Below are 21,538 nucleotides of genomic sequence, written 5' to 3'. Positions count from 1 at the left end.
CCTTTCATGGCCTCTGGGTTGGGAGAATCTGAGTTTTCTCCTTTAATGTGGTTCAGATTCCCTTTCAAGCTGTTAATTAGGAAGGGGAGTGCCTGACAGCTGGACCTCGTAAATTGATCACCAAAAAGAAAGCAACTCACTATGAGGAAATAGCTGGATGCCTGTGACTATCTGTTATGTGACACATAGCAGTGGACACTTGTGTGTCTAGCGGTAAGGAGGGCCTGTTAGCAGATATGTCTGCTGTCTATCCTGTTACTCTGTCAAGCTGCTTGCTGGGAGGCAGCAGAATGTGCAGAAATGAGCCTTTGGGTAGACAGGACAAGGAAGGACAGAAATCAAGAAGATACAGCGTCATGCACAACACTCTAGATGTGTAGGAAGAGGTCTACTAACTTCATTTCAGCACTGATTGTAAATGTCTTTGAACTGGTTTCCCCTGCTTTCTGGTAGAGGCTCAGTGGAAGCCCCAGTTCTCAGAGCCACTCAGACATGGGAGACTCATATTCCGAGATCTGCTCTGGGTTTCGCTAGTAAAGTCCCTGGAACCCTGCAGCTGAGGCCAGCAGCCTGTGTTTTGAGAAGCCTTCCAAGTGAGCCTGACCACCTTAGCCTAGTGTGCTGGGAAGTGGCCAGAGAAGTGAGAGAGTTTGGTTCATCTGAAAAGAATGCTTCAGGTTGGAGCTGATGGGGAGCAAAGCTCAGTTAAATGTCCACATTTCCTTTAGAAAAATAACCAGTTCTTCCACGGTGAGCCTTTAATTTATTATGAAATGACAGTGTCTAGAACCGTCATTTTCAAAGAAGGGCATCTCTGTGACAGATCAAGATCATGGTGCTCACGAGCCTCCCAGAATACTACTTACTTATCATCCATTGGTTACATTTCTGAGTTATTTCTGGACATGTTTTACAGAAAGTCTCCCTACACCACCTCAGAAGCATCAGACACTAGGTTGTAGACTTCTCTGTTCTGAAGAATTTCTTAAGAGAGATCAGAAATTTCAGGCAGAAAACTATTTTCTCTTCTATGGGCTACTTTTTCCTTTGGAAGGAGTGATTTTTTTTTTTCTGTAAACTTTTTTTTTTTTTTTTGGTTCTTTTTTTTTTGGAGCTGGGACCGAACCCAGGGCCTTGCGCTTCCTAGGTAAGCGCTCTACCACTGAGCTAAATCCCCAGCCCCCTGTAAACTTTTACTTAGACTTTTTTGTCTTCCTGAGCTTTTCACGCATGAGCACATTGTATTTACATGTACACGCGTTAAACAGCATGCCTTTGGTCAGTCAACTCTCCTCCACTATAACAAATGAATGGCACAATCAGCTTGCAAAGGAAAAAGGTTTATTTTGGCTCAGAGTTGGAGGGCGGTTCTAGTCCATGAGTAATCAGCCTGATGGCTGGGGGGCCTGCGGGCTGGCCAGCAGCATGCTGCGGCAAGAGTGTTCCTGCAGAGCACAGTCAGAAGTAAAAGAGGGTCTGTCACCCTGGAGGGCACAGCCCCAGTGATCTGAAGCCTTCCCCTCGTTCCCACCCCACTCGGGGATCAGCCTTTAAGATGTGGGTGTTAGAATCACTTGTAAGATACAAGTTAGAACATCATACAGGGCACCAGTAATAATCTGTGAGGATGAAAATTATTCTTCATTTTACCATCACAAAATGGCTTCATCAGACTCACAAGTTGCTGAATTGAGTACTAGAGAAGATGTGAAACCTTTAAAACATATCTTAAAAAATATTTATTAATTTTTTTTTAAACAGTCTCCCTGCTTATAGCCCTGGCTGTCCTGGAATTCACTATGTGGACCAGGCTGGCCTTGAACTTATGTAGATCCACCTTCCTCTGTCTACTTAGTGCTGGGATTAGAGGTGTGTACCACCTCGCCCAGTCCTACAACATTTTAAATCTAATCTTACATAGTTACATAATTTTACATAGGGCTGGCAGGACGCTGAGGGGCCTGACTGCTGAGAAAGAGAGTTTTTGTTCCGTCCCAGGAAGCTGCAGGATGGAGAGAACCCACAGGTTGACCTCGGATACATACACATGCACCACGGCCGAGGCAGCCACACACGCACAAATAAGAAAATGTAAAAATACTGCTAAGTAATTTGGAGCTATTAATAGGAAGGTATTTCGTCTATTTGATTTATTCTTTCTGCTTTCCACATTCTCAAACTCACGCTGCTGATGTACTTGACGGTATGAAAACAACAGTGCCGCAATCAGACTAAAACTGGAAACTACTTTTTATTTGCGTCTTTCCGAACACAGGCAAAGGTTTACTGACTGCGCATTGCACTGCAGATGCATAGACTTCCGGTTGAGCTTTAGAGAGGGGTCCAGATTTTTTTTAAAACACTATCTCAATAAAAGAAAGATTTTTATTGAGCCAGGTTTTCTCTCTGGAGACAGGCAAGATGCAGAAGGATCCCAAGGTTCTGGCCAGCCTGAGCTCCCTGAAGGCTGCGGACATGGCTGCTTCAGTGAGGTGTGAAGTCATGATTCCGAAGCACAGCAAGGCGTTCTGGTGCTCATCTGGTATCCAAGCACCGGGAAGGGGTGCAGACAAGTGGCTCTCCGAGGCTCAGTGACTGGCCAGCAGTCGCTGTCCCCACCTCCGTTGCCTCAGCCTAGGCAACCACTGACTAATCTGTGGTTAGTTTTAATAGATTTGCTCACTTGGGACTCTTTGCATGAACGAACTCACGGACTTTGTGGTTCTTTATGTCTGACTTCGCAGCATGTTTTCACGGTCCCTCAGTCATGTTGTAACGTGGATGATTCTTTTTGTTAAATAACGTGCTGCTTATTTTGGGAGTGGGGAGCACTGCGGTGCAGGTCAGGAGACAGCTTGTGGGAGTTGCTTCTTGAAACCAAGTGAGTCCGAGGATTGAACTCAAGTTGCCACCCTCGATGGCAGGGATCTGTTGGCCCATCCCGATGGCTCCTCAGTATCAATCCAGTGTTCTTTATCTTTTAGTGGAGAGGCGGTTTGTGTTCCAGTCATTGCTGCCATGAATGTCCCTGTTCCGGTTTCTGTATGGACTTATGGTTTAATCTTCTTGGGTATATCCCTAGGCACTGTGTACTTGCTGGGTTGACATTTTGAAGAACTGCTAAGAATTCTTTCCAGGGCAGCAACAGTATTCTGCATCCCTTGTAGTATATGAGCTTTCAGTTCCAACAGATCCTTCTGGAAACTCCTTACCATCCTTCTCTTGTCACAACCACCATGATGCTACGACCTAGCAATCTCACTGTGGTTTAGATTTGGGAATCCCTGTGAAGGGTGGCATTTCATGGAGGTCCACATGCTACTTAACATTTGAAAGTCTTTGAAGAAACATCTATTCTAGTTCTTTGTCTACTTTTTACATGGGTTACTTAAAAAAAATTGGCTCATTAAAGCTTCTCGTATTCTGGCCATAATCCATATCTCAGAGATGAAAGCTACATTATTTCTTTCTTATTTTGATTTGCAACACGGAAGTGCTACATTTGATAGAGTCGGGCTCAGGCTTTGTTCCTTTTGTTGCTTATGAGCACCATTATTTCTCTGTGACTCTAAAAGTTAAGTACACGCTGGTTTTTTTAATATTGAGAGGAAAACCCATTTTCATCATATTAGCAAAATGCCATTTAATTTAAGCCTCTGAGACCTACTTTTGAATTATGCTTATCCAGTTGACACCTCTCTCCCCTCCCTCTCTCTTCCCCCCTCTCCCCTCCCCCCTCTAATTTTTATTTTTTATTTTTTAAGTTTTTTGTATGATGACCAAGTACTTTTGTATGCCAGCTTTATAAATGATTTATAACGGATGCATCCAGGGGTGGGCTTATAACTAATGCCCAGACACTGCCTTGTCCACCTTTTCTTCATTCATTTAAATTAATGGATGAATAAATAAATTTTTATTCTCTTTACATCTTCATCACAGCCCCTCCCTCTTCTCCTCCCAATTCCATCCTCACAACCTCTTTCCCCCAATTACCCCTTCCCTTGTCTTCAGAGAAAGGAAAGACCTCCATGGCTACCATCCCATCGAGTCGAAGCAGGGCCATGTCCAGTTCATGACTCCACCTTCCTCTGTGTGTGTGTGTGTGTGTGTGTGTGTGTGTGTGTGTGTGTGTGTGTGTGTGTATACTCATAGTCCACAAACTGGTGGCTAATCTAAATAAGGAATTACACTTTTAATAGTAAAAAGGGAGCTACATGGAATGTCATATTTATATTTTATATAAATGAGGAACAAGTCACTTTAATAGGACAGAACCAGTGTGCTCCTATGCAAAGATGTGGTTTCTTGGACACTAGTGGTCTTGTTGAACTCAGTGGATGCATAGTGCCATCATCCTTCTGTCCCTTTAAGCAGGACTGAGTGAGAAGCCACTGTCTGCAGCCCTGGAAGGCTAGCCCCTCTCAGCTAAAAGGGGAGAGGCTGCACCCTGCTTGGACAGTCAATTTCATTCAGCCTCTGGCCAGAAAAGCCCTTCTGTTATTTTATAATTCTGCATGCGCCTTACAAACCCATAGACTCCTGTACCTGAATGGCTGCTGCTGCCTGTTGCACCCCGCCCTGAATGAAGAGCTCTGCAAGCTCAAGCCCCAGGGCCTCATCCCTTTCCCCCTTGTAGCCCTTTCCCTCCAGCCACCCTTTATGCTTTCTTAAGCAGCTTCCTCCTGCCTCCCACACTGAAGCCTGGATTCAGAAAGTCCAGACTCAAAAGGGCTCTTGTTTTATTATCATTTCCCTCTTGCATAGCTGCATATGTTAATAAAGTCACGGAAATTTGTATTGGCTGGCATTCCCAGAAGCTGGGCAAGCCCTTTACATGGAATTTCATAGGCTACGCCTTCACGCTGGATGCCTTTCTGTTTTGCCATCTCTGTACTGGGGCAGACTGCAGTCTGGATCCTGAAAGATGGGATAGAGTTTCACAGTAGAGGTGGGGGGCTGCTGGGTGGTTGGGTGGCGGCTCCAGATCCTCTTATGGGATAGTAAACGGAGTATTTATGACGTGTGCTTGTAGGATGAATGCCCGCTTGCATGCTGTTTTCTTTATGTTCCTAGGATATTTGACTACAGACGTCATCTTATGGCCAACAAACTGTGTCATCAACAGTTTACACACAAGCCATAGGCAGACGCTATCTTACAGTCACAGCGCTAAGCAGACAGAGCTTAGTTATCTGAGGTCTCTGATTGTGGTGTTCGTCATACCTGAATACACTACAGGGGTTCTTTCTCAGAGGACATCCTGTGAGGTGCAGTGGGACCTGGGTCCAGTCCTATCCCACCCCAGTCTTCTCCCTACCTGTTACTACAGAAATCGGGGAGGTAGAGCAGAATCCTTATTTTCTCAATGAGACAAGACCATTCTCATTCTGCAGCAGTTTTTTCTCACCAGCACGTTAACCTTTCCCCTTTAGCTGATTCATGTCAAAGAAGGGTACAATCCGCATGTGTAATTAAACCTTGTGGATCCCATGCTCATCTGGGTGCTTGCTGGCATCACAGACCTACCAGAAAAGGGGAATTCTCATTGCCGAGGAGCCTGCCCTCTGCCAAGTGGCTGAGTCACCCCCAGCAGGGGTCCTCCTGGAGTCTGTGCAGGACCTTCTTTGCGCATGCTCACTCCGGAAGCTAGTACAGGCAGAGTCCAGAGGAGCTATAGCCTAAGATAGGAGAACCTTCACGAAGAGATGATTCTTGCTGTGGCTTTTTATGACAACAAATGATTTAACAGTGGTGTTTTCTCCTGGTCAAAGTGCGGGGACTATGGTGCTCCTTCTGAGGAGACCTTTGTCTTCCTTCGTAATAATTCTCTTATTAACCCCACCCCTGTGTATGTTTTCCCCACACAAATCGCCCAGGGTTTGAGCTGTGGGTTGATTTACTTCCTTGTTTCTAACAGCTGGAATCCGTACATTTCCTGGTTTTCTGTGGCTTGCTCTGTGTGTCCGCAGCCTATCTCTGCAGCTAGAGAAGCGAGGGAGGCCACAGAATACATGCTTGACCCGGCACCGTTTATTTCAGGTTTGAAGTCAGGTCACGGTGAGGGCCAGTGTTTAAAGCCTGAGTTAGGAACCCGTTTCCTTTCTTTCAACCCATGCTGTCAGATCCCGGTAAATTCAGACTTGGCCCGAACATATGCACACTCTTGGTTTGGCTTCCAGAAACTCTTGCTTTTGTGGGAGAGTGCATTCATGGGAAGGCCTTGCAGAGGCTTCCTATGAACCACGTGGAGGAGGCCAAAAGTAACTAACAGCCCCAGTAGTCAGAAGGGCAGAGGACCAGCGTTCAGCCCAAGGACTGAGAATGGAGAGAGAAGAGACATTTGGCAGTGAAGTCACCACGATTTGGTCTGCACATTCAGACATGTGCAGGACGCCCCCCTTGGCCTACAAGGAGGGGTCTGTTTAATAACCAGTGCGCACTCCTCTAACTATCTTGTGCTGGGCACACTGGATTTTAAAAGCACAGTTCTCGGTTGGGTTCTGGGTTTGCCCGTTTGCAGGCTGCTGGTTATTGCTTTCTAAAAGCCTTGCTCCTTCCAGAAAGCTCTTCCTGCCTGACTTTGTGTTTTCTGGGCATTCCCAGACCTTGTGTTGATTCTGTGAGCAACCGGTGTTTGATGTTAGGCCTAGATGGCCCCCTCCTGAATCAGGATAGCTGTTCCCACCCTTCAGCCCCAGCACCAGGGAGAACACAGAGAGGACACAGGAACCAGAGAAAAAGGAAATGAAAATGAGTCACTTGTAAGGTTTGATTTAAAAAACATTTGGAGAGATTGTTGAAACAGAGCCAGAATTCATTACGAGACTGTCCATACATTCCACAGGGAACTAAGCCCTGGGGTGCCTCTGGGGCCCTACAAGTGCTGTTGGACTTCGGCAGAGTAGGCAAAGGTTTCTTGGGGTTCAGTGAAACGCACTCTTTAAGCTCCTAGGCTTATCATTGTTTCCCCATTTCTTTTCATGGATTCTTTCATGGTCGGGCCCCTTTATCTTCTGGGCCTGCTGTGACTCAGGACCCCGGTGGACTCCCAGTGAAGCTGCAGATAATAGCAAAACCCTATTGTCTGTCACAATCTGTACATATCTACGATCAATTAAAATTGCACATTGGGCTCAGAGAGAGATTAAGGACAATGACTAATGATAAAATGGAACAATTGAAGCAACACACTGTTACGAAGGTTGTGTTGTGGTCTATATATCTCTCATGGCCCTCTCCCTCATGAGTCTCTACTTCTCTCAGAATACCATGTGCTTTGGGATTAGTCTTCCTCTTGACCACAATAACTTAAACTTTGGAAAGCGAACCCTGGAAAGCAAAACCATGGATAAAAGGGACAGTAAGTGTATAGCATTCATTCATTCATTCATTCATTCATTCATTCATTCAACCAGCTATTTAGAGAGTCCGTTCTATTTTCCAAATCTAGTTGTGGACATTAAAGGCACAAAGTGAGTGTGAGCAGGGTGATTTCCCACTGTCATTCTTGTCCTGTCTCCTCTGCTGTTTGTCTACCCATCCCCCTTTTGTTCTAGTCCCTGTGGGCACAGCATGCACTATGAACTACCCCAGGATCCTGGGTCGTAGTTCACAGCTAACCGATCTGTTGGGCCACTGAGGCTTCCCAGCAGGGGGATGCACATGGCAGGCTTTGTTACTATTTATATTAACAGTGTTAGCATATTTTTACATGTTAGTAGTGTATGTAATTACTCCACTATGAATTGGAAGTTTTTTTTTTTAATATTTTTTATTTACATTTCAAATGTTATTCTCTTTCCTTGTTCCTTGTACATAAACCCCCTATCCCTTTCCCCTCCCCTTTTTCTATAAGGGTGTTCCCCCTCCCCAACCACCCTTCCCTCCCCAACAATTACCCCTTCCTGATCCCTTGATATTCTTCTGCCCTGGGGGTCCAGCCTTGGCAGGACCAAGGGCCTCTCCTCCCATTGGTGCCTAGCAAGGCCGTCCTCTGCTACATATGCAGCTTGAGCCATTGGGTAGTGGTTTAGTCCCTGGGAGCTCTGGTTGGTTGGCATTGTTGTTCTTTTGGGGTTGCAAACCCCTTCAGCTCCTTCAAACCTTTCTCTAATTCCTCCAACAGGGGTCCTGTTCTCAGTTCAGTAGTTTGCTGCTAGCATTCACCTCTGTGTTTGTCAGGCTCTGGCAGAGGCTCTCAGGAGACATCTATAGCAGGCTCCTATCAGCATGCACTTCTTGGCTTCATCAGTAGTTTTGGTGGCTGTAGATATGTGGCTCAGGTGGGGCAGGCTCTGAATGGTCTTTCCTTCAGTCTCTGCTCCATACTTTTTCTCCATATCTCCTCCTATGGATATTTTTGTTCCCCCCTTTAAGAAGGAGTGAAGTATCCACTCTTTACCCTTCCTTCTTTGTGAGCTTCATGTGTTCTGTGGATTGTATCTTGGGTAATTCAAGCTTTTGGGCTAATATCCACTTATCAGTGAGTGCATACCATGTCAGGATGATATTTTCTAGCTCTATCCATTTGCCTTTGAATTTCATGAAGTCATTGTTTTTGATAGCTGAGTAGTACTCCATTGTGTAGATGTACCACATTTTCTGTATCCATTCCTCTGTTGAAGGGCATCTGGGTTCTTTCCAGTTCTGACTATTATAAATAAGGCTGCTATGAGCATAGTGGAGCATGTGTCCTTGTTGTATGTTAAGGCATCTTTTGGGTATATGCCCAGGAGTGATATAGCTGGGTCCTCAGGTAGTGGAATGTTCAACTTTCTGAGGAACCTCCAGACTGATTTCCAGAGTGGTTGTACCAGTTTTCAATCTGTAGTGGCTACTCCTGGTTGTCAACTTGACTATATCTGGAGTGAACGACAATCCAGAATTCGAAGGCTCACCTGTGATCCTGATCTTGAGGCTGGGAGATACAAGTTTCTGACCTGGATCTTGGTATGGAGATCTGGAGGCAAAGTGGCTATGAATCCCAGGAGCTTAAGGCAAAGGAGATCTCTGAGTTCAAGGTTACCTGGGACAAAGCAAGTCCCAGATTCAGGCTTGGTGGTATACACCTTTAATCTGGGACACACCTTCTGCTGGAGACTTACATAAGAACATTGGAAGAAGGAAGAGTCTCTCTTTCTTGCCTGCCTTCCTGCCTTGTGGGTCTGAACCACTGCTAGATCCTTGGACTTCCACTCACAGCTGCTGCTGACCATTGTTGGAGAGTTCAACTACAGACTGTAAGTCATCAACCAAGTCTCTTACTATATAGGGACCCATAAGTTCTGTGACTCTAGAGAACCCCCACTAAGACACAATCCCACCAACACTGGAGGAGTGTTCCTCTTTCTCCACATCTGCTGTCCAGCATCTGCTGTCACCTGAGTTTTTGATCTTAGCCATTCTCACTAAGGTGTGAGGTGGACTCTCAGGGTTGTTTTGGTTTGCATTTCCCTGATGACTAAGGATGTTGGAAGTTTTAAGACCATCGAGGAAAAGAATTTTAAGCTGATTTGCACATGCTAAACTTTGCTGAAAACTTCCAAGAAAAAGTAAGCTTTGTGGGCTGGAAATGCTTGCCTGTCAATCACCAGGACCTGAGTTTGATCCCCATGCTTAAGAAAAGAATTAATGTGGCAGAACCTGGGGTGCCACCTTTAATCTCAGCACCCAGGGACAGGTAGATCTGTGTGAGATCAAAGGTCAGCCTGGCCTCCACAGTAAGTTCTGGGCCAACCAGGGCTACACAGTAAGACCTTATCTCAGAACAGCAGCCCTTATATATGGTAGCACACACTTCTTGTAATTCTAACCCTGGAGAAGCAGAAACTAGCAGATCCCGAGGCTTGCTCACTAGCTTCTCAGCCAAAAGCTTCTGAAGGTGGTTTAGTGGCTGGTTTGTTTCTTTGTTTTCCTTTCATTGGAACAAGAGCCTTGCCTGGCCTCTGGTCTCCACCTCCAAGTGCACATGTGAGCAGGCTCACTCCTCCACACACATGTCCATGCACACACAAGTAGAAAGAAGAATTTGATGAAACTCCTAGTTACTGAAATAAAACCTCACCCAATCCTTTACCTCTTTGGATAAAAAATTTTGTCCTTTTCCTGACAATTTGTGTCAGACATCACAGAGGTAGCCTTGTTTTTTTGGTATTTTTTTTTAATTGCAGCCAGAATTCCTTAGAATCTTCAGGAATCATGTTTAAAATCTACATTCACATGTGAGCATAGGCATACACATACAATCACACCAATGTCCTGGACACACAAAGCCCCGTTAATCCCCAAAGAGGAGGATACATTACTAAGATTTATCAAATGGCAAAGGATAATGATTTTTAATAGCTTTAAGGTTAGGTTGGGTACATTTGGTAACACACATACACCCCTGCTGCATTTTCTTTTGCCTTTTTAATGGGAGGCAAGAAAAAGTACATTCTGGACATTGATGAAAAGTAGTTTAATATTTTTTAAATGAGATCATTTGGAGTGTTGCCAAACAGCCCATGTGCAGTGTAAATGCACCTCTTCAGCTAATTCCTAGGGAAATGATTAAATGAGATGAAAAGAAGGTGGTGACTGGGACAGGCTTCGAGTTACTGTCCCCATGCTCAGAGTTCAGTAGATGGTCACCCAGTTACTCTGTGTCTCCCCCTGGGTTGGCAGAGCTCACTCCCTGAGTCCCCCAGTAACAAACAATCAATTACTATAGTAATCCTTGATTGTTACTGGAACAGAAGTGAAACTGGTAGCATTTGCTGGGCTAGATGGACAGAGTCCGTCCTGTGGACACCAGAATCAAGTCACACCCTTGCACTGCTGCCTTGGGTGCTGTTGGAGTCCATCTGAAAGCATCTGTGGTACCCAGTTGCACCTCAGGCAGGGACCTGTGTCAGTGATGGGAGGTTGGTGTAGTAATGTGACTGAAGACCACCTTAGTCCACAGGAGAATAAAGCCATGGTTCTTTGAGCTGACAGAGACTAGTCTGTTTCTTGTTTCAGGAGAGCCCTGGTTAAATGTTTTCTTACCTTTAAGGTTTGGACTAAAATACTAGTAGTAGTAGTAGTAGTAGTAGTAGTAGTAGTAGTAGTAGTAGTAGTAGTCACTACTATCTACGTGTATTGGTATTTTGCCTGCATGTGTGTCTGTGCACCATGTGTGTGGCTGGTGCTCACAGAATCCAGAAGAGGCCATCGACTTCCCTGGAACTGGAGTTGCAGATGATTGTGAGCTGTTGTGTAGGTGCTGGGGATTGAATCCAAGTCCTCTGGAAGAGCAGTCTGGGCCATCACTCTAACCCCTGGACCAAACTTTCCTAGGGTATAGTTTTTCCTTGCAAACGCAGAACAATTAACAAAACAGAGCACTCCTTTAAAAAAAGTAATTTAATTGTCCACTCAGCTCTATTGACTTGTGAGTTCTTGTGTGCACAGCTAATTCCTTGGGTGCATGCTGCTGGGCCCTACTCAGTCTCCAGGTATACTTAGTGATGAGAGGGCGGGGTGCAACAGCTAACTCATAGTCTTTAGGACTACGTTCAGAAGTCAGTTCTGATAAATATCACTGAAATGGTTGTAGGACTCCAAGAGCACGTGTGAGTGGGGCGGGAGGAGACGATAAACAAACTTAACATCCACCATTTTAACAAAGTTCTTAATGTTTGTTTTACTAGGAAGATTAGTGTCTCACTCTAGAAAAGAGAAGTTTAATTAATGAATTAATTATTTAATTAGACACAGATTTTTTATTACATTTCTCAAAAGCATTGATTTACCTGATCACTATTACTCTTGAGTTGTTTTGAGAGGTGTGTGTGTGTGTGTGTGTGTGTGTGGTGTATGCTAAAGTTCATTGCATATCCCTCCTGTTGGAAGTAATCGTTCTAGAAGTTTCTTCTGTATTTATGAGAACTGGAGAGAATCTTCTCTCCCCCTGCTTCCCTTCATGGAGAAAGATTCCTCTCTTCCCCCTTGGAAAAGGCGGCCAGTATGTCCACCAGGGGAAGGAAGGTTCTGGTCAAAGCCGCATGGTCTTTCTGGGGTTGACTGCAGTCATGGACAGGCCCGTCCGAATGTTATTCTTCAGTGAAAGAGAGCTTTACCCTGGCGAGAGGCCCTATGTGCTGGCCTTCACAAGTATAAACCCAGGGTGCACCCAAGCAGTCCTTTAAAGAAGTCATGCTGTCCCACACATGTGGCAGTGACACTGGGATGGTGGAAGGAAAACAGGAGCCAAGCACCCACGCCTCAAGTCTGCAGCCTGTCAGGAGGACGTCACGACTCTTCTGAAGCTCTAGGGAGAGTCAGGGCCATGGGCCACACTGCTTCGATCCTGCTCTGCTTCCTTCCTAGACGGAAGAACAGCCATTAGCCACTCTGTCTGCGAAGTCCCACTTACACAGTCATCTGTTGGCCTCTGCTCCAATAGATCTGGGCTTAGTGGTTCTCCATGCAGCCAAAAATTCAGCCTAAGTCCTTATGCCATCTGGGTTTCAGCATGGGCAGGAAAGCGAGGCTAGGGCAGTTCATCTGCACCAGGTACCAGCCTGTACCAGGCCCTGTGTGGAGGTGTTACCTTCTGAGCTCACCCTGGATTCCACTTGGTGCTTCTCATTGCCTGGTAATTCACAAGGAATTAAGTTATGATCCCCCAATAGTGGGAGTCAATTTCCTGTGTGGAAGGTGTCCTGTGCCCAACCCAGACCCTCGTGTCTTTGAGACTGATAAGCTAGAGCTGAAAAGGATTTTGTGGTGGTGGTGAGGAGTGGTGGTTTTGTTTGATTTTACCTAATCCAGTTGAAGGTGTACCTCACTAGAAAGAATTGTTTCAGTGTGGCACTCTGGGCAGTACTTCTAGAGGCTGTGTGTGTACACATGTGAGTATGTGTGTGTATACATGTGAGTGCATGTATGGAGGCTAGCACTTCCAGAAGGTATCTGTGTGTGTCCAAGAGTAAGTTTATGTATGGAGGCCAGCCCTTCCAGAAGCTCTGTGTGTGTGCACATGTGGGTATGTGTGCACACGTGTGAGTGTGTGTATGGAGGCCAGTCCTTCCAGAAGCTCTGTGTGTGTGCACATGTGGGTATGTGTGCACACGTGTGAGTGTGTATGGAGACGAGCCCTTCCAGAAGCTCTGTGTGTGTGCACGTGTGGGCATGTGTGCACACGTGTGAGTGTGTATGGAGGCCAGTCCTTCCAGACGCTCTGTGTGTGTGCACGTGTGGGCATGTGTGCACACGTGTGAGTGTGTATGGAGACCAATCGTCAACCTCAGTTGTTGCTCAGGTGCCATTCACCTTGCTCTTTGAGACCCTGTCTTTCACTGACCTGGGACTGACCTGGGGCTTTGCAAGTCTGCTGGCTGGCTGTCCATCAAATCCCAGGGATTGACTCCGGCGCTTGTGACACTGGCTCTTTTATGAGAGTCTGGGGGTCAGACCCAAGTCCTGGTGCTTGTGAGGCAAGGCTGTTACCAACAGAGCCACCTGCCCAGATGAAGTCTCTTTTTCTGCGGCCCCTGTTGTGACGGCGCGCTGTGCAGCCTAGAGAGGGACAGGTGTCGGTAGTGATGATTTCAGCACAGCCTATCCACCCTCCATGCTTTAAGTTTGCAGTGCATATGTGTCAGTGCCAAACCCTGGCTTCGGGAAAGGGAGATTAGTAGTGCACCTCGACTATGCCTGGCTTCAGGTGATACTTGTGGTAGTCGTATACCAAATGTGTCAGCTAACACTACCCTGTAATGACTAATAGGATGGGAAGTGTGGGAAAGCCCAAGTCCTCCTGAGACCTCAGTCCAGTGGGGAGCAAACCTCTGAAAGAGTTTGCATGGTCGCTATATCTGCAAGCTGCATATATTTAGAACAGTGTAGAGGGAGACTGCCAGCCGGGGAAGATATGGGGACGTCTAACAGGGGGTTTGCAATCTGAGCAAGTTTCCTTTTTCTCAGATATTTCAGAACCTAAGAATACAGAAGTCCAGGGCAGGAGGGCAGGGCCTGTTCTGGAGCTGTGGGATCCAGAAGGCCAGATGGAAGGCTGAGAGACGAGGCTGTGGCTTTCTGTAGCAAAGAACAGGAGTCACCATCTAGGTGTATCCTGCCCTCTGACCCAGATGATGACCAGCTGGGAAATGGGGTGCAGAGTTTGCTGTCCCTAAGTCTCTAGGGGCTACCCAACTACTGTGCCACACTGGACAGCCTTGTGCGCTGTACTTCTGGCTTTTGGGTCACAACCTCCTTAACAACCAGGAGTAACAGTTCTATCTCATGCTCTGTTCTCTACTTGTGATGCCTTTGCTGATGTCATCATGTCCCATGGGCTCAGCTGACTTCCTATCTCTCTGTCAGGAGTGTTCTCTTCCTGCACGTAAGCCATCACCCCATCCACTTCCCAAAGTCATCATCCTCCAGACTCAGGCAAAGCAGGACTGAAAACCTTCCTCCGTATTTCTCCCTGGCTCAACCCATTTTCTATTTTCCTTATCCTGTTAATACTGCCATCCAGGGCTTAAAGGCACACATCTTTCCTGCCCCTTGTCCGGTCCCCAGCCAATGGCTGTGCCTTTTTTCTCTTACATCTGTCTCTTCATTCTTAATTCAAAGTCTTACTTCTGTCGACTGTTATTGCTCCCCATTTTCTTGCTGGAGTATATCAGTGACTCTTTTAGCCATCGATTTCTGAGGCTGAGACTTGTGGCCTGGGACTCAGGACTCAGCCTCCTCATTGCTGGGCCACAGCTGAGTACCACTGTGCTTGCCTGTGTTCTCCTGGACTTGGCTTTAGTTCAGGTACTCAGCATCTCTTGCTGGGCCCAATCAAGTCTAAGGGCTGTTCCCATTTTCGTTGTCTCTACCCTCTCCCGGGTGGCCTTTGACCTTCCTACACTTTGTGCAAAGTCTCTGTGGCTGGCCCCTCATGGACTTGCTATTCTGTATAACTTCCTTATCCAGCATGAGTTTTTCCAGATTTATTTCTCTGGAGACCATCCCAATGGTCTCTGTATGTTAAATAGAAGATTTGACTTCAGTGCCAGGAGTCTAACATGAAGAATCCTTGCTTTACAGATTGACTATTAAACTCTTAGCACTGTAACCCTGAGCTGGGGAGAGGATACGGCTCATGTCTACTGAGTCCAGTGGCCCTTGGGGAACTTTCTCACGTGGATCTGGGTGGTGGGGATGGTTTCCCAGTCGTGTGAGTAGAATGGATGGTGTGCGTGTGTACATTTTAAAGTGGCTAACCTGGGGAGGAGTGCAGAGACTGCACAGTCTTGGAAAATGCCTGGGACATGAGTTCTCTCTCCAGCTCCCACCGAAAGAGCTAGACTTGCACTCACAACGTGAAGTTGGTGAGACAGGCCAGTTAGATCCCTAGTGGGTGAGCAGCCATTCTAGTCTAATTAGTAAGCTCTGGACCAATGAGAGACTCAGTCTCACGGACACAGGCATTCAAACACATACACACAGCCAAGCATAACAAACGAAAACATTATGGTCGAGAGTGTCTTTTTTAAGTTTCACGTGTCTCACTTCAATAAAGGAAAACTCAGCCATCTGAGCCAGAGTGAAGCATGTGAGCCATCTGAACCACAAAATTGAGAGGTGGGTCGGCTGACGCAGGCCTGTTATCAAACTGCAGGGGACCTGGGGCAGGAGACTCACAAGGTCCAGGCTCCTCAACTATAGAACAAGTTCTCACTTAGCTTAATGAGACCTCGTCTTAAATATTTCCAGATGAATACATACATAGTAGTAACAATAAAGTAAGCAATGTAAACTAGACTGGGATATAGCTCAGGGATGGAACACTGGCAGAGCATGTATGAGTGGAGAATGTGTGGGCGGGGCATGCGTGGGCGGGGCATGCATGGGCGGAGCATTCGTGAGGCCCTGGCTCAGTCTCAAAAGAAGCAAAGGAAGAAGGGTTGGTTGGCTGAACTCTGTCACCTAGGCTGCCTTGAACTCAGGATCAGTTCTTGCCTCCGCCTCCCAAGGGCTTTGGTTTCAGGCTGCACCACCTCACCACCTCATGGACAGATTTTAACTCTTTTGTTGCAGGGGAACTGCAGTGCCTCTGTCTTACTAACTATATGTAGAAGAAGTTTGTCCTCTCTAAGATGAAAGGGTGTGGTTTACGAGATAGTGAAGTATTTATACCTGACCTAGTGGTTTACAGAGATAGTAAAGTATTTATACCTGACCTAGTGGGTGACATTTGTTTCTGATGTCTCGAGGGGAGAAACAGGCTGCCCGCTGCTCTGGTGACAGAATCTGGCAAGGGTGTAGTCACTAAACTTTGTCTCTTTAATCCTATAAAGAAGGGACTGTTTCCCCTGGCCCACACCTCAACCAGTCCCCACTAGAGGCCAGACTGAATTTTGTCTTCAATGCTACCCAGAGTAAAGGAGGCCTCAGCACAAAGGGAGATGGAGAGTCGTAGGTGGAAGAGAGATACTATGGCTAAGTCCTAGCCTGACTCTCAGAGGAAAGTAAATCCCTGGGCATATTTACCCCTGGTGACCCAGACTCAAAACTGCTGTGCAGCAGGGCAGTCAGGGACCGTCCTGCGGCTTCTCAGGTCTCTTCTCCTGTTCCTCCAGCCCCTGTCCTGCTGAGGACCCTGTCAGGGCAGAGACAAGAGTCACCCTCTGAGGAAGTTCACCCTGCTGCCCAGTGCATGGAATTAAGCTTCTGGTTTTGGGATCCAAAGAGCTTTGTCACTTAATGGGCTGTGGTTCTTGTTTTAGCTGAAAATGAGCAGGACAGAGGCCTTGCCTGACTTTGACCCAGCGAAGGGGACAGAGCAGATTCGGAGATAACAGAGTGGGAGCTAACAGTGAGAGTTGCTTTGGTTTTGCGCCCTCTATCGCCTTGGGCCCCGAAGCCAGACCACACAGTACACCCAGCACACCGGACACAGTGCAGTACCACTCCTGGGCACATTACACACTGTATTTTAATCTTACTTCCTGTACTATCGTCTCCTCAGAAAGAGCACATGTGGGATGCCACCGGGACAGTGTCAGCCTCTGCACTTCTGTTACCAAGGAGGGTGTGGTGGATTTAGCCAATGTGCCTTCCCCTGCTGCCGGGCATCGGAGGATACGTCATCCACACTTCCAGTCCCAAACTGGACACCTCCTTCTTTAATGGTTATTTTTAATTCTCTTCCATTTTGAAAAGTAGGTATACGCCACTTCATTTGTTGGAGACACAAAAGAACATTTCTGTAAATGATCATACACTGATGTCACTGTCTGGTGGCAGTGTGTGTGTGTGTGCATGTATGTGGACGATAGAGGCCAACCTCAGGTGTTGTCCCTTAGGGTATGCCAGGGTTTTGGGGTTTTTTGAGCCAGAGCCTCTCCTTGGCTCGACCTGTCCCCCACCCACACAGGTACTGAGGTACTTTGGGTAGGGCCACAGCTGTCATTTTTACATGGTGTAAGAGAGCAAGGCAAGCACTCTACTGCCAAGTGCGCCCCAGCCCCCTCTCAGCAGCCCTGGGACAGACATCAGTACTTGTCCCATTAACCGAGGACTAGAGTGTAAGGCCATTGCTGTTGTGTTCCTAGGTCCTAGAAGTGAACGTTCACCCCGGTGAGTGTAAGCACTGAGAACCAGTAGGAATGATCAGTTCAACTCTTGTTCCATGAGGACGCACAACGCAAATCGGAGCTGAGCTGGGCCACGGAGCCATGTGCTCTTTGTGCTTCCAGGTCGGCCTGACCTCTGGTCCTAGGCCAGCTTAGTTTGCTCAGACATCCTGCCTGGGCTTGCGATCAACATGGGGCAGGCTCCTGCCGCGTCAGAAGGGGAGCCTTTTCTTCCTTACTTTGGATGAAGTTTTATATGTATTTATCTATTTTGGTTTGCTTTTGTTTGTTTTTAGGCAAGGTTTCTCTGTGTAGCTCTGGCCATCCTGGAGCTAGCTCTGTAAACCAGCTTGTCTCTGCCTCCTGAACGCTGGGATTAAAGCTGTGGACCTCCTTGCCTGTTTCCACCTGCTTTATGAGACAGATGAGATCTCTCAATGACTTTAGAATGCATTAAATCAGCTGTCTCTGCTCCTCCCATCTGTTGTTACAGACACAGGCCACCCTGCCTGACTTACATGGGTGCTGGGGATCTGAACTCCTATCCTTGTGCTTGCCACAGCAGGTGTTTTGCCAACTGAGCCACCCTCTCAGGCCCAGGAGGCGCTGTGGCTGTTGAAGGCAGTGTGCAGTGCTACTGTACCCAAGTGCCTTAGAGACCCCAGCAGAGAACATCAGGCCAGCAAGGATGAGGAATGGAGTGGGCACTGGAGAGATGTCTCAGGAGGTAGGAGCACTTGCCGCTCTTGAAGAGAACCCAGCACCCACGTGGCAGCTCCTAGCTCCTACCATGCCAGTCTTAGGGGCTCAGGGACTGTCTGGCCTCCACAGGCACCACTAGGCACACACACAGCACACACAGTTACAACATATAGGCAAAACACCCAGAACATGTTTGTTTGTTTTTTTTAAGGCAAATTTAAGTCTTGGTAAAGTTTCAGGGGAAAGGAAGGGCTGATTGTGTGATGTTGTACTTGAGCTTTGGGTCCGGACCCCACTCTGCACATATGGGACTATGAGGGAGACCGAGGATGCTAAGGACTCTACTCAGAGGTCAGTGTCTTGTGCACTTTCAAAGGTTGTCTGTCATGGGAAAGAACAGGGAGCATTTCCATGCAGACCATACCGGAAGCTACCTCAGCCAACCTCAAAAATTAATTGTCTTATGCAAGTGAGTGGTGCAGATAATCACATGGTTTTTAATCAAGGGTCAAAGATGAGGACCTGGGGGTGGAGGAGGAGACAGATACACTGTGGACCTCTTCCAGCTTCGCGGTGGTGCTGAGATTTTCCTTTCCTGAGTCAATGGGTCCCGTTGTACTTGCCCTGGTTCCCTCTGTGCCTATCCTCAGGCTCTAGAGGGTGAAGGTCAGAGCCATCACCGTGTACATGTGACGCAGACCCCACTGTTGAGTTTCCACATCTTGAGTACTTTGGGGGAACATGGAGGAAGAAACGTGTACTGTGATTACTCATGTGAGCAGACGGTCTGGCTTGAGGCTAGGATGTCTATGGGGAGCCAGCTCCCAGAAAGCAGCTGATGGGTTTTCATCAGAGGGAGGAATCTGTAACTGAAAAGGCTGTCTACTCTTTTCATTTGTCCCTCCTCCTCCTCCCCCCCTCCTCATTCTCCAGCCCCTCCCCCAATTCCTCTTTCTTCCACTTTCTCCTTGTGTCTCACACCTAACTGAGTCAGTGAACTAACTTTACTAGCTGCTTAGTTTACAGAGGGGAAAACAGTTTGGCAGGAAAAGGGGAAGGGGGAACAATCTAGGTGAAGTATGCTATTGCACAAAGTTCGCTGTGGACCAAAGAATGAGCTGGCTTTCACCAGAATCGGGGACTTGGCGTTCCTGTTACCTAGCTCAGTTTGGTAGCAGCAGATTAACTTTAATGGCTTAATGTGAAGTGCTCTTCTCCTCTTTGCTTGTTTTTAACTGCTAGTCTGTGCTCGGCGTGCCTGCTTTTGACTTTCGCCCCTGCCATGCATGAGAGGAAAGCATCGGTTCTTGACCACCAGTCAGTTTACAGCAGTGATGGTCCCCGTCCCCATCACTGGACTGACTGGAGTCAGCAGAGGCTGTAGACTGTGGCTTCTTGTTGTTGTTGTCACCGTTGTCACCGTTGTCGCTGCTGCTGCTGCTGCTGCTGCTGGTCATAGCTTGGTTCAGGAGTTTCTCATCCTCCAAAAGCCATGGCAGGAGGACCCTCCCTTTGCCTTGTCTGCCTTTAAGCAGCTACTTGGCCTGATGCAATGCAAATCCAGGCTTTTTCTTGACTCTGCTTTGTCCTTTTCTAAGAAGGACCCTTGTCATTGGCTCTACGGTCTCTCTGGCTTATCCACAATGACTTCACCTTGAGACTCTTAGTCACACTTGAAAACTGCTTTTCCCCAGATAGGACAGTTCACAGGTTGTACACACATACCTTGTTGGGGGTCACTGTTCAATTCTTTGCCCTACTGCCTATCTGCCTTTTGGTTAACTGCCTGAATCGTCTTTGATTTGTGTTCTAGGGTATTGTGTATTCAGCCGTCACTAATAAATATTTACTGGTTTGAAAATGTGACTTTGTTTTTAAATGGCCCAAATTCATGTCTGGATGAACTATCCTACCTTGTTCCGAACATATCCTGCCCTTAACTCAAAGGAGTGAATGACAACAGACACTCAGCCTTGCAAACCACATGCATGTTGGACCTTCTAGAAACCCTGAGGGAAGAGCAGCTGGGGTCCAGAGACTGACTCAGTTGTAAGACTACTGTTTTCCTGGGTGTTCATCTGGGCTTAGTTAACTTGAGAGTTAGTAGCTTCCAGAAAGATAGAAATATCTCCATTGAATTGACCTCACTTAAGCTTTGTTAACTTAGATGCCTTAGAGAGAAAGAAAAAGAAATGATAAGGTCTTTAAGGACAGGGAAGAAATTATCATATTAATAAGATCTTACCTGATTTGCTAAAACTGACTTGGGCTCCAAAACCAAGTCCTGACAGTTGCTGGCCACATCCTGTTTAGAATCAACACAGAACAAAGGAAGGTGCGCACCGGGGTGGTCAGGAAACCCCTAGCCAAGAAGCCCGGTTCTAGGCAGCCAGGCTATTCTCTGTGACCTTTGGCAGGCCACTTAACCTCTCAGGGTGTCAAGTTTCCTGCCTTTTCTGGAAGCCGCCAATGGTTTCGCCCTGTGTGCTCAAGTCCCGTGGTGCTTGCCCTTCTAGACTCCTGAACACAAAGTTGATAGTTTTCTTTGTGATTGGCAACTCAGTTGCCTGGGGAAGCGTCTCAGGGTGGAGCATGCGCATAGTTTGCTTCCAAATGAAGAACCGCCATGTTCTGGTTTCTCTCACCCACCTGCTTGCAGCGGAAAGTTACAAGGAGACGCAGGTCGTGACGGTTAAAGAAGAGCCCATGGAGGTGGATATCCAGGACTCCCCAGCCTCCATATCACCCAGCCGGAACGTTGGCTACAGCACTTTAATGGGGCGAGAAAAAACCGAACCCTTACAGAAGCTTCCGGAAGGTCGAGTTCCCCCAGAGAGAAATCTCTTCAGCCAGGACATCTCTGTGAAGATGGCTTCTGAGCTTCTTTTTCAACTCTCAGGTAGGTGAATTGTGGGAAATGTGGCTGACTGGAAAGCATTGGTAGTAAAGCCCTTCTTAGGAAGGGAAAGGTAACCCACGTGGTAGGTGTTTAGGAAGAGTTTGTTTTACATACCACATTAGTGGTTAATGAAGTGTTGCCAAGTCGGATTCCTACCACACTTAAAAAAACTTGTTAGGATTTTATGTGGAGGGTAGAGGTTCCTGGGAATTGTTTCTTTTATTCCACTACGTGGATTGCAGAGCTAGAACTCTGATTATCAGGCTTGACAGCAAGCCCCTTTACCCACTTAGCCCGCCCACCCGCGCGCGGTAAGCTGGTTTTAACACAGTTGAGA

At 47.1% G+C, this 21,538-nt stretch overlaps 1 protein-coding gene across 11 annotated transcripts in view; it reads left to right on the top strand.

Moving 5' to 3' along the window:
- Zfp827 (zinc finger protein 827) overlaps positions 1–21,538 on the top strand; it is a 166,594-nt gene that overhangs the window by 69,169 nt on the left and 75,887 nt on the right. For all 11 annotated transcript variants that reach the window (XM_087594123.1, XM_087594122.1, XM_087594120.1 and 8 more), the window contains 1 exon segment: positions 20,962–21,201. In XM_087594123.1, coding sequence (XP_087450249.1) covers positions 20,962–21,201 — 240 coding nt within the window.

This window comes from Rattus norvegicus, chromosome 19, assembly GCF_021556685.1.
Source record: "Rattus norvegicus strain SHRSP/BbbUtx chromosome 19, alternate assembly SHRSP_T2T, whole genome shotgun sequence".
NCBI classification, from domain to species: Eukaryota; Metazoa; Chordata; class Mammalia; order Rodentia; family Muridae; genus Rattus; species Rattus norvegicus.
Note: the sequence above shows the minus strand (reverse complement) of the source record. Positions and strands in the feature narration are given on the sequence as shown.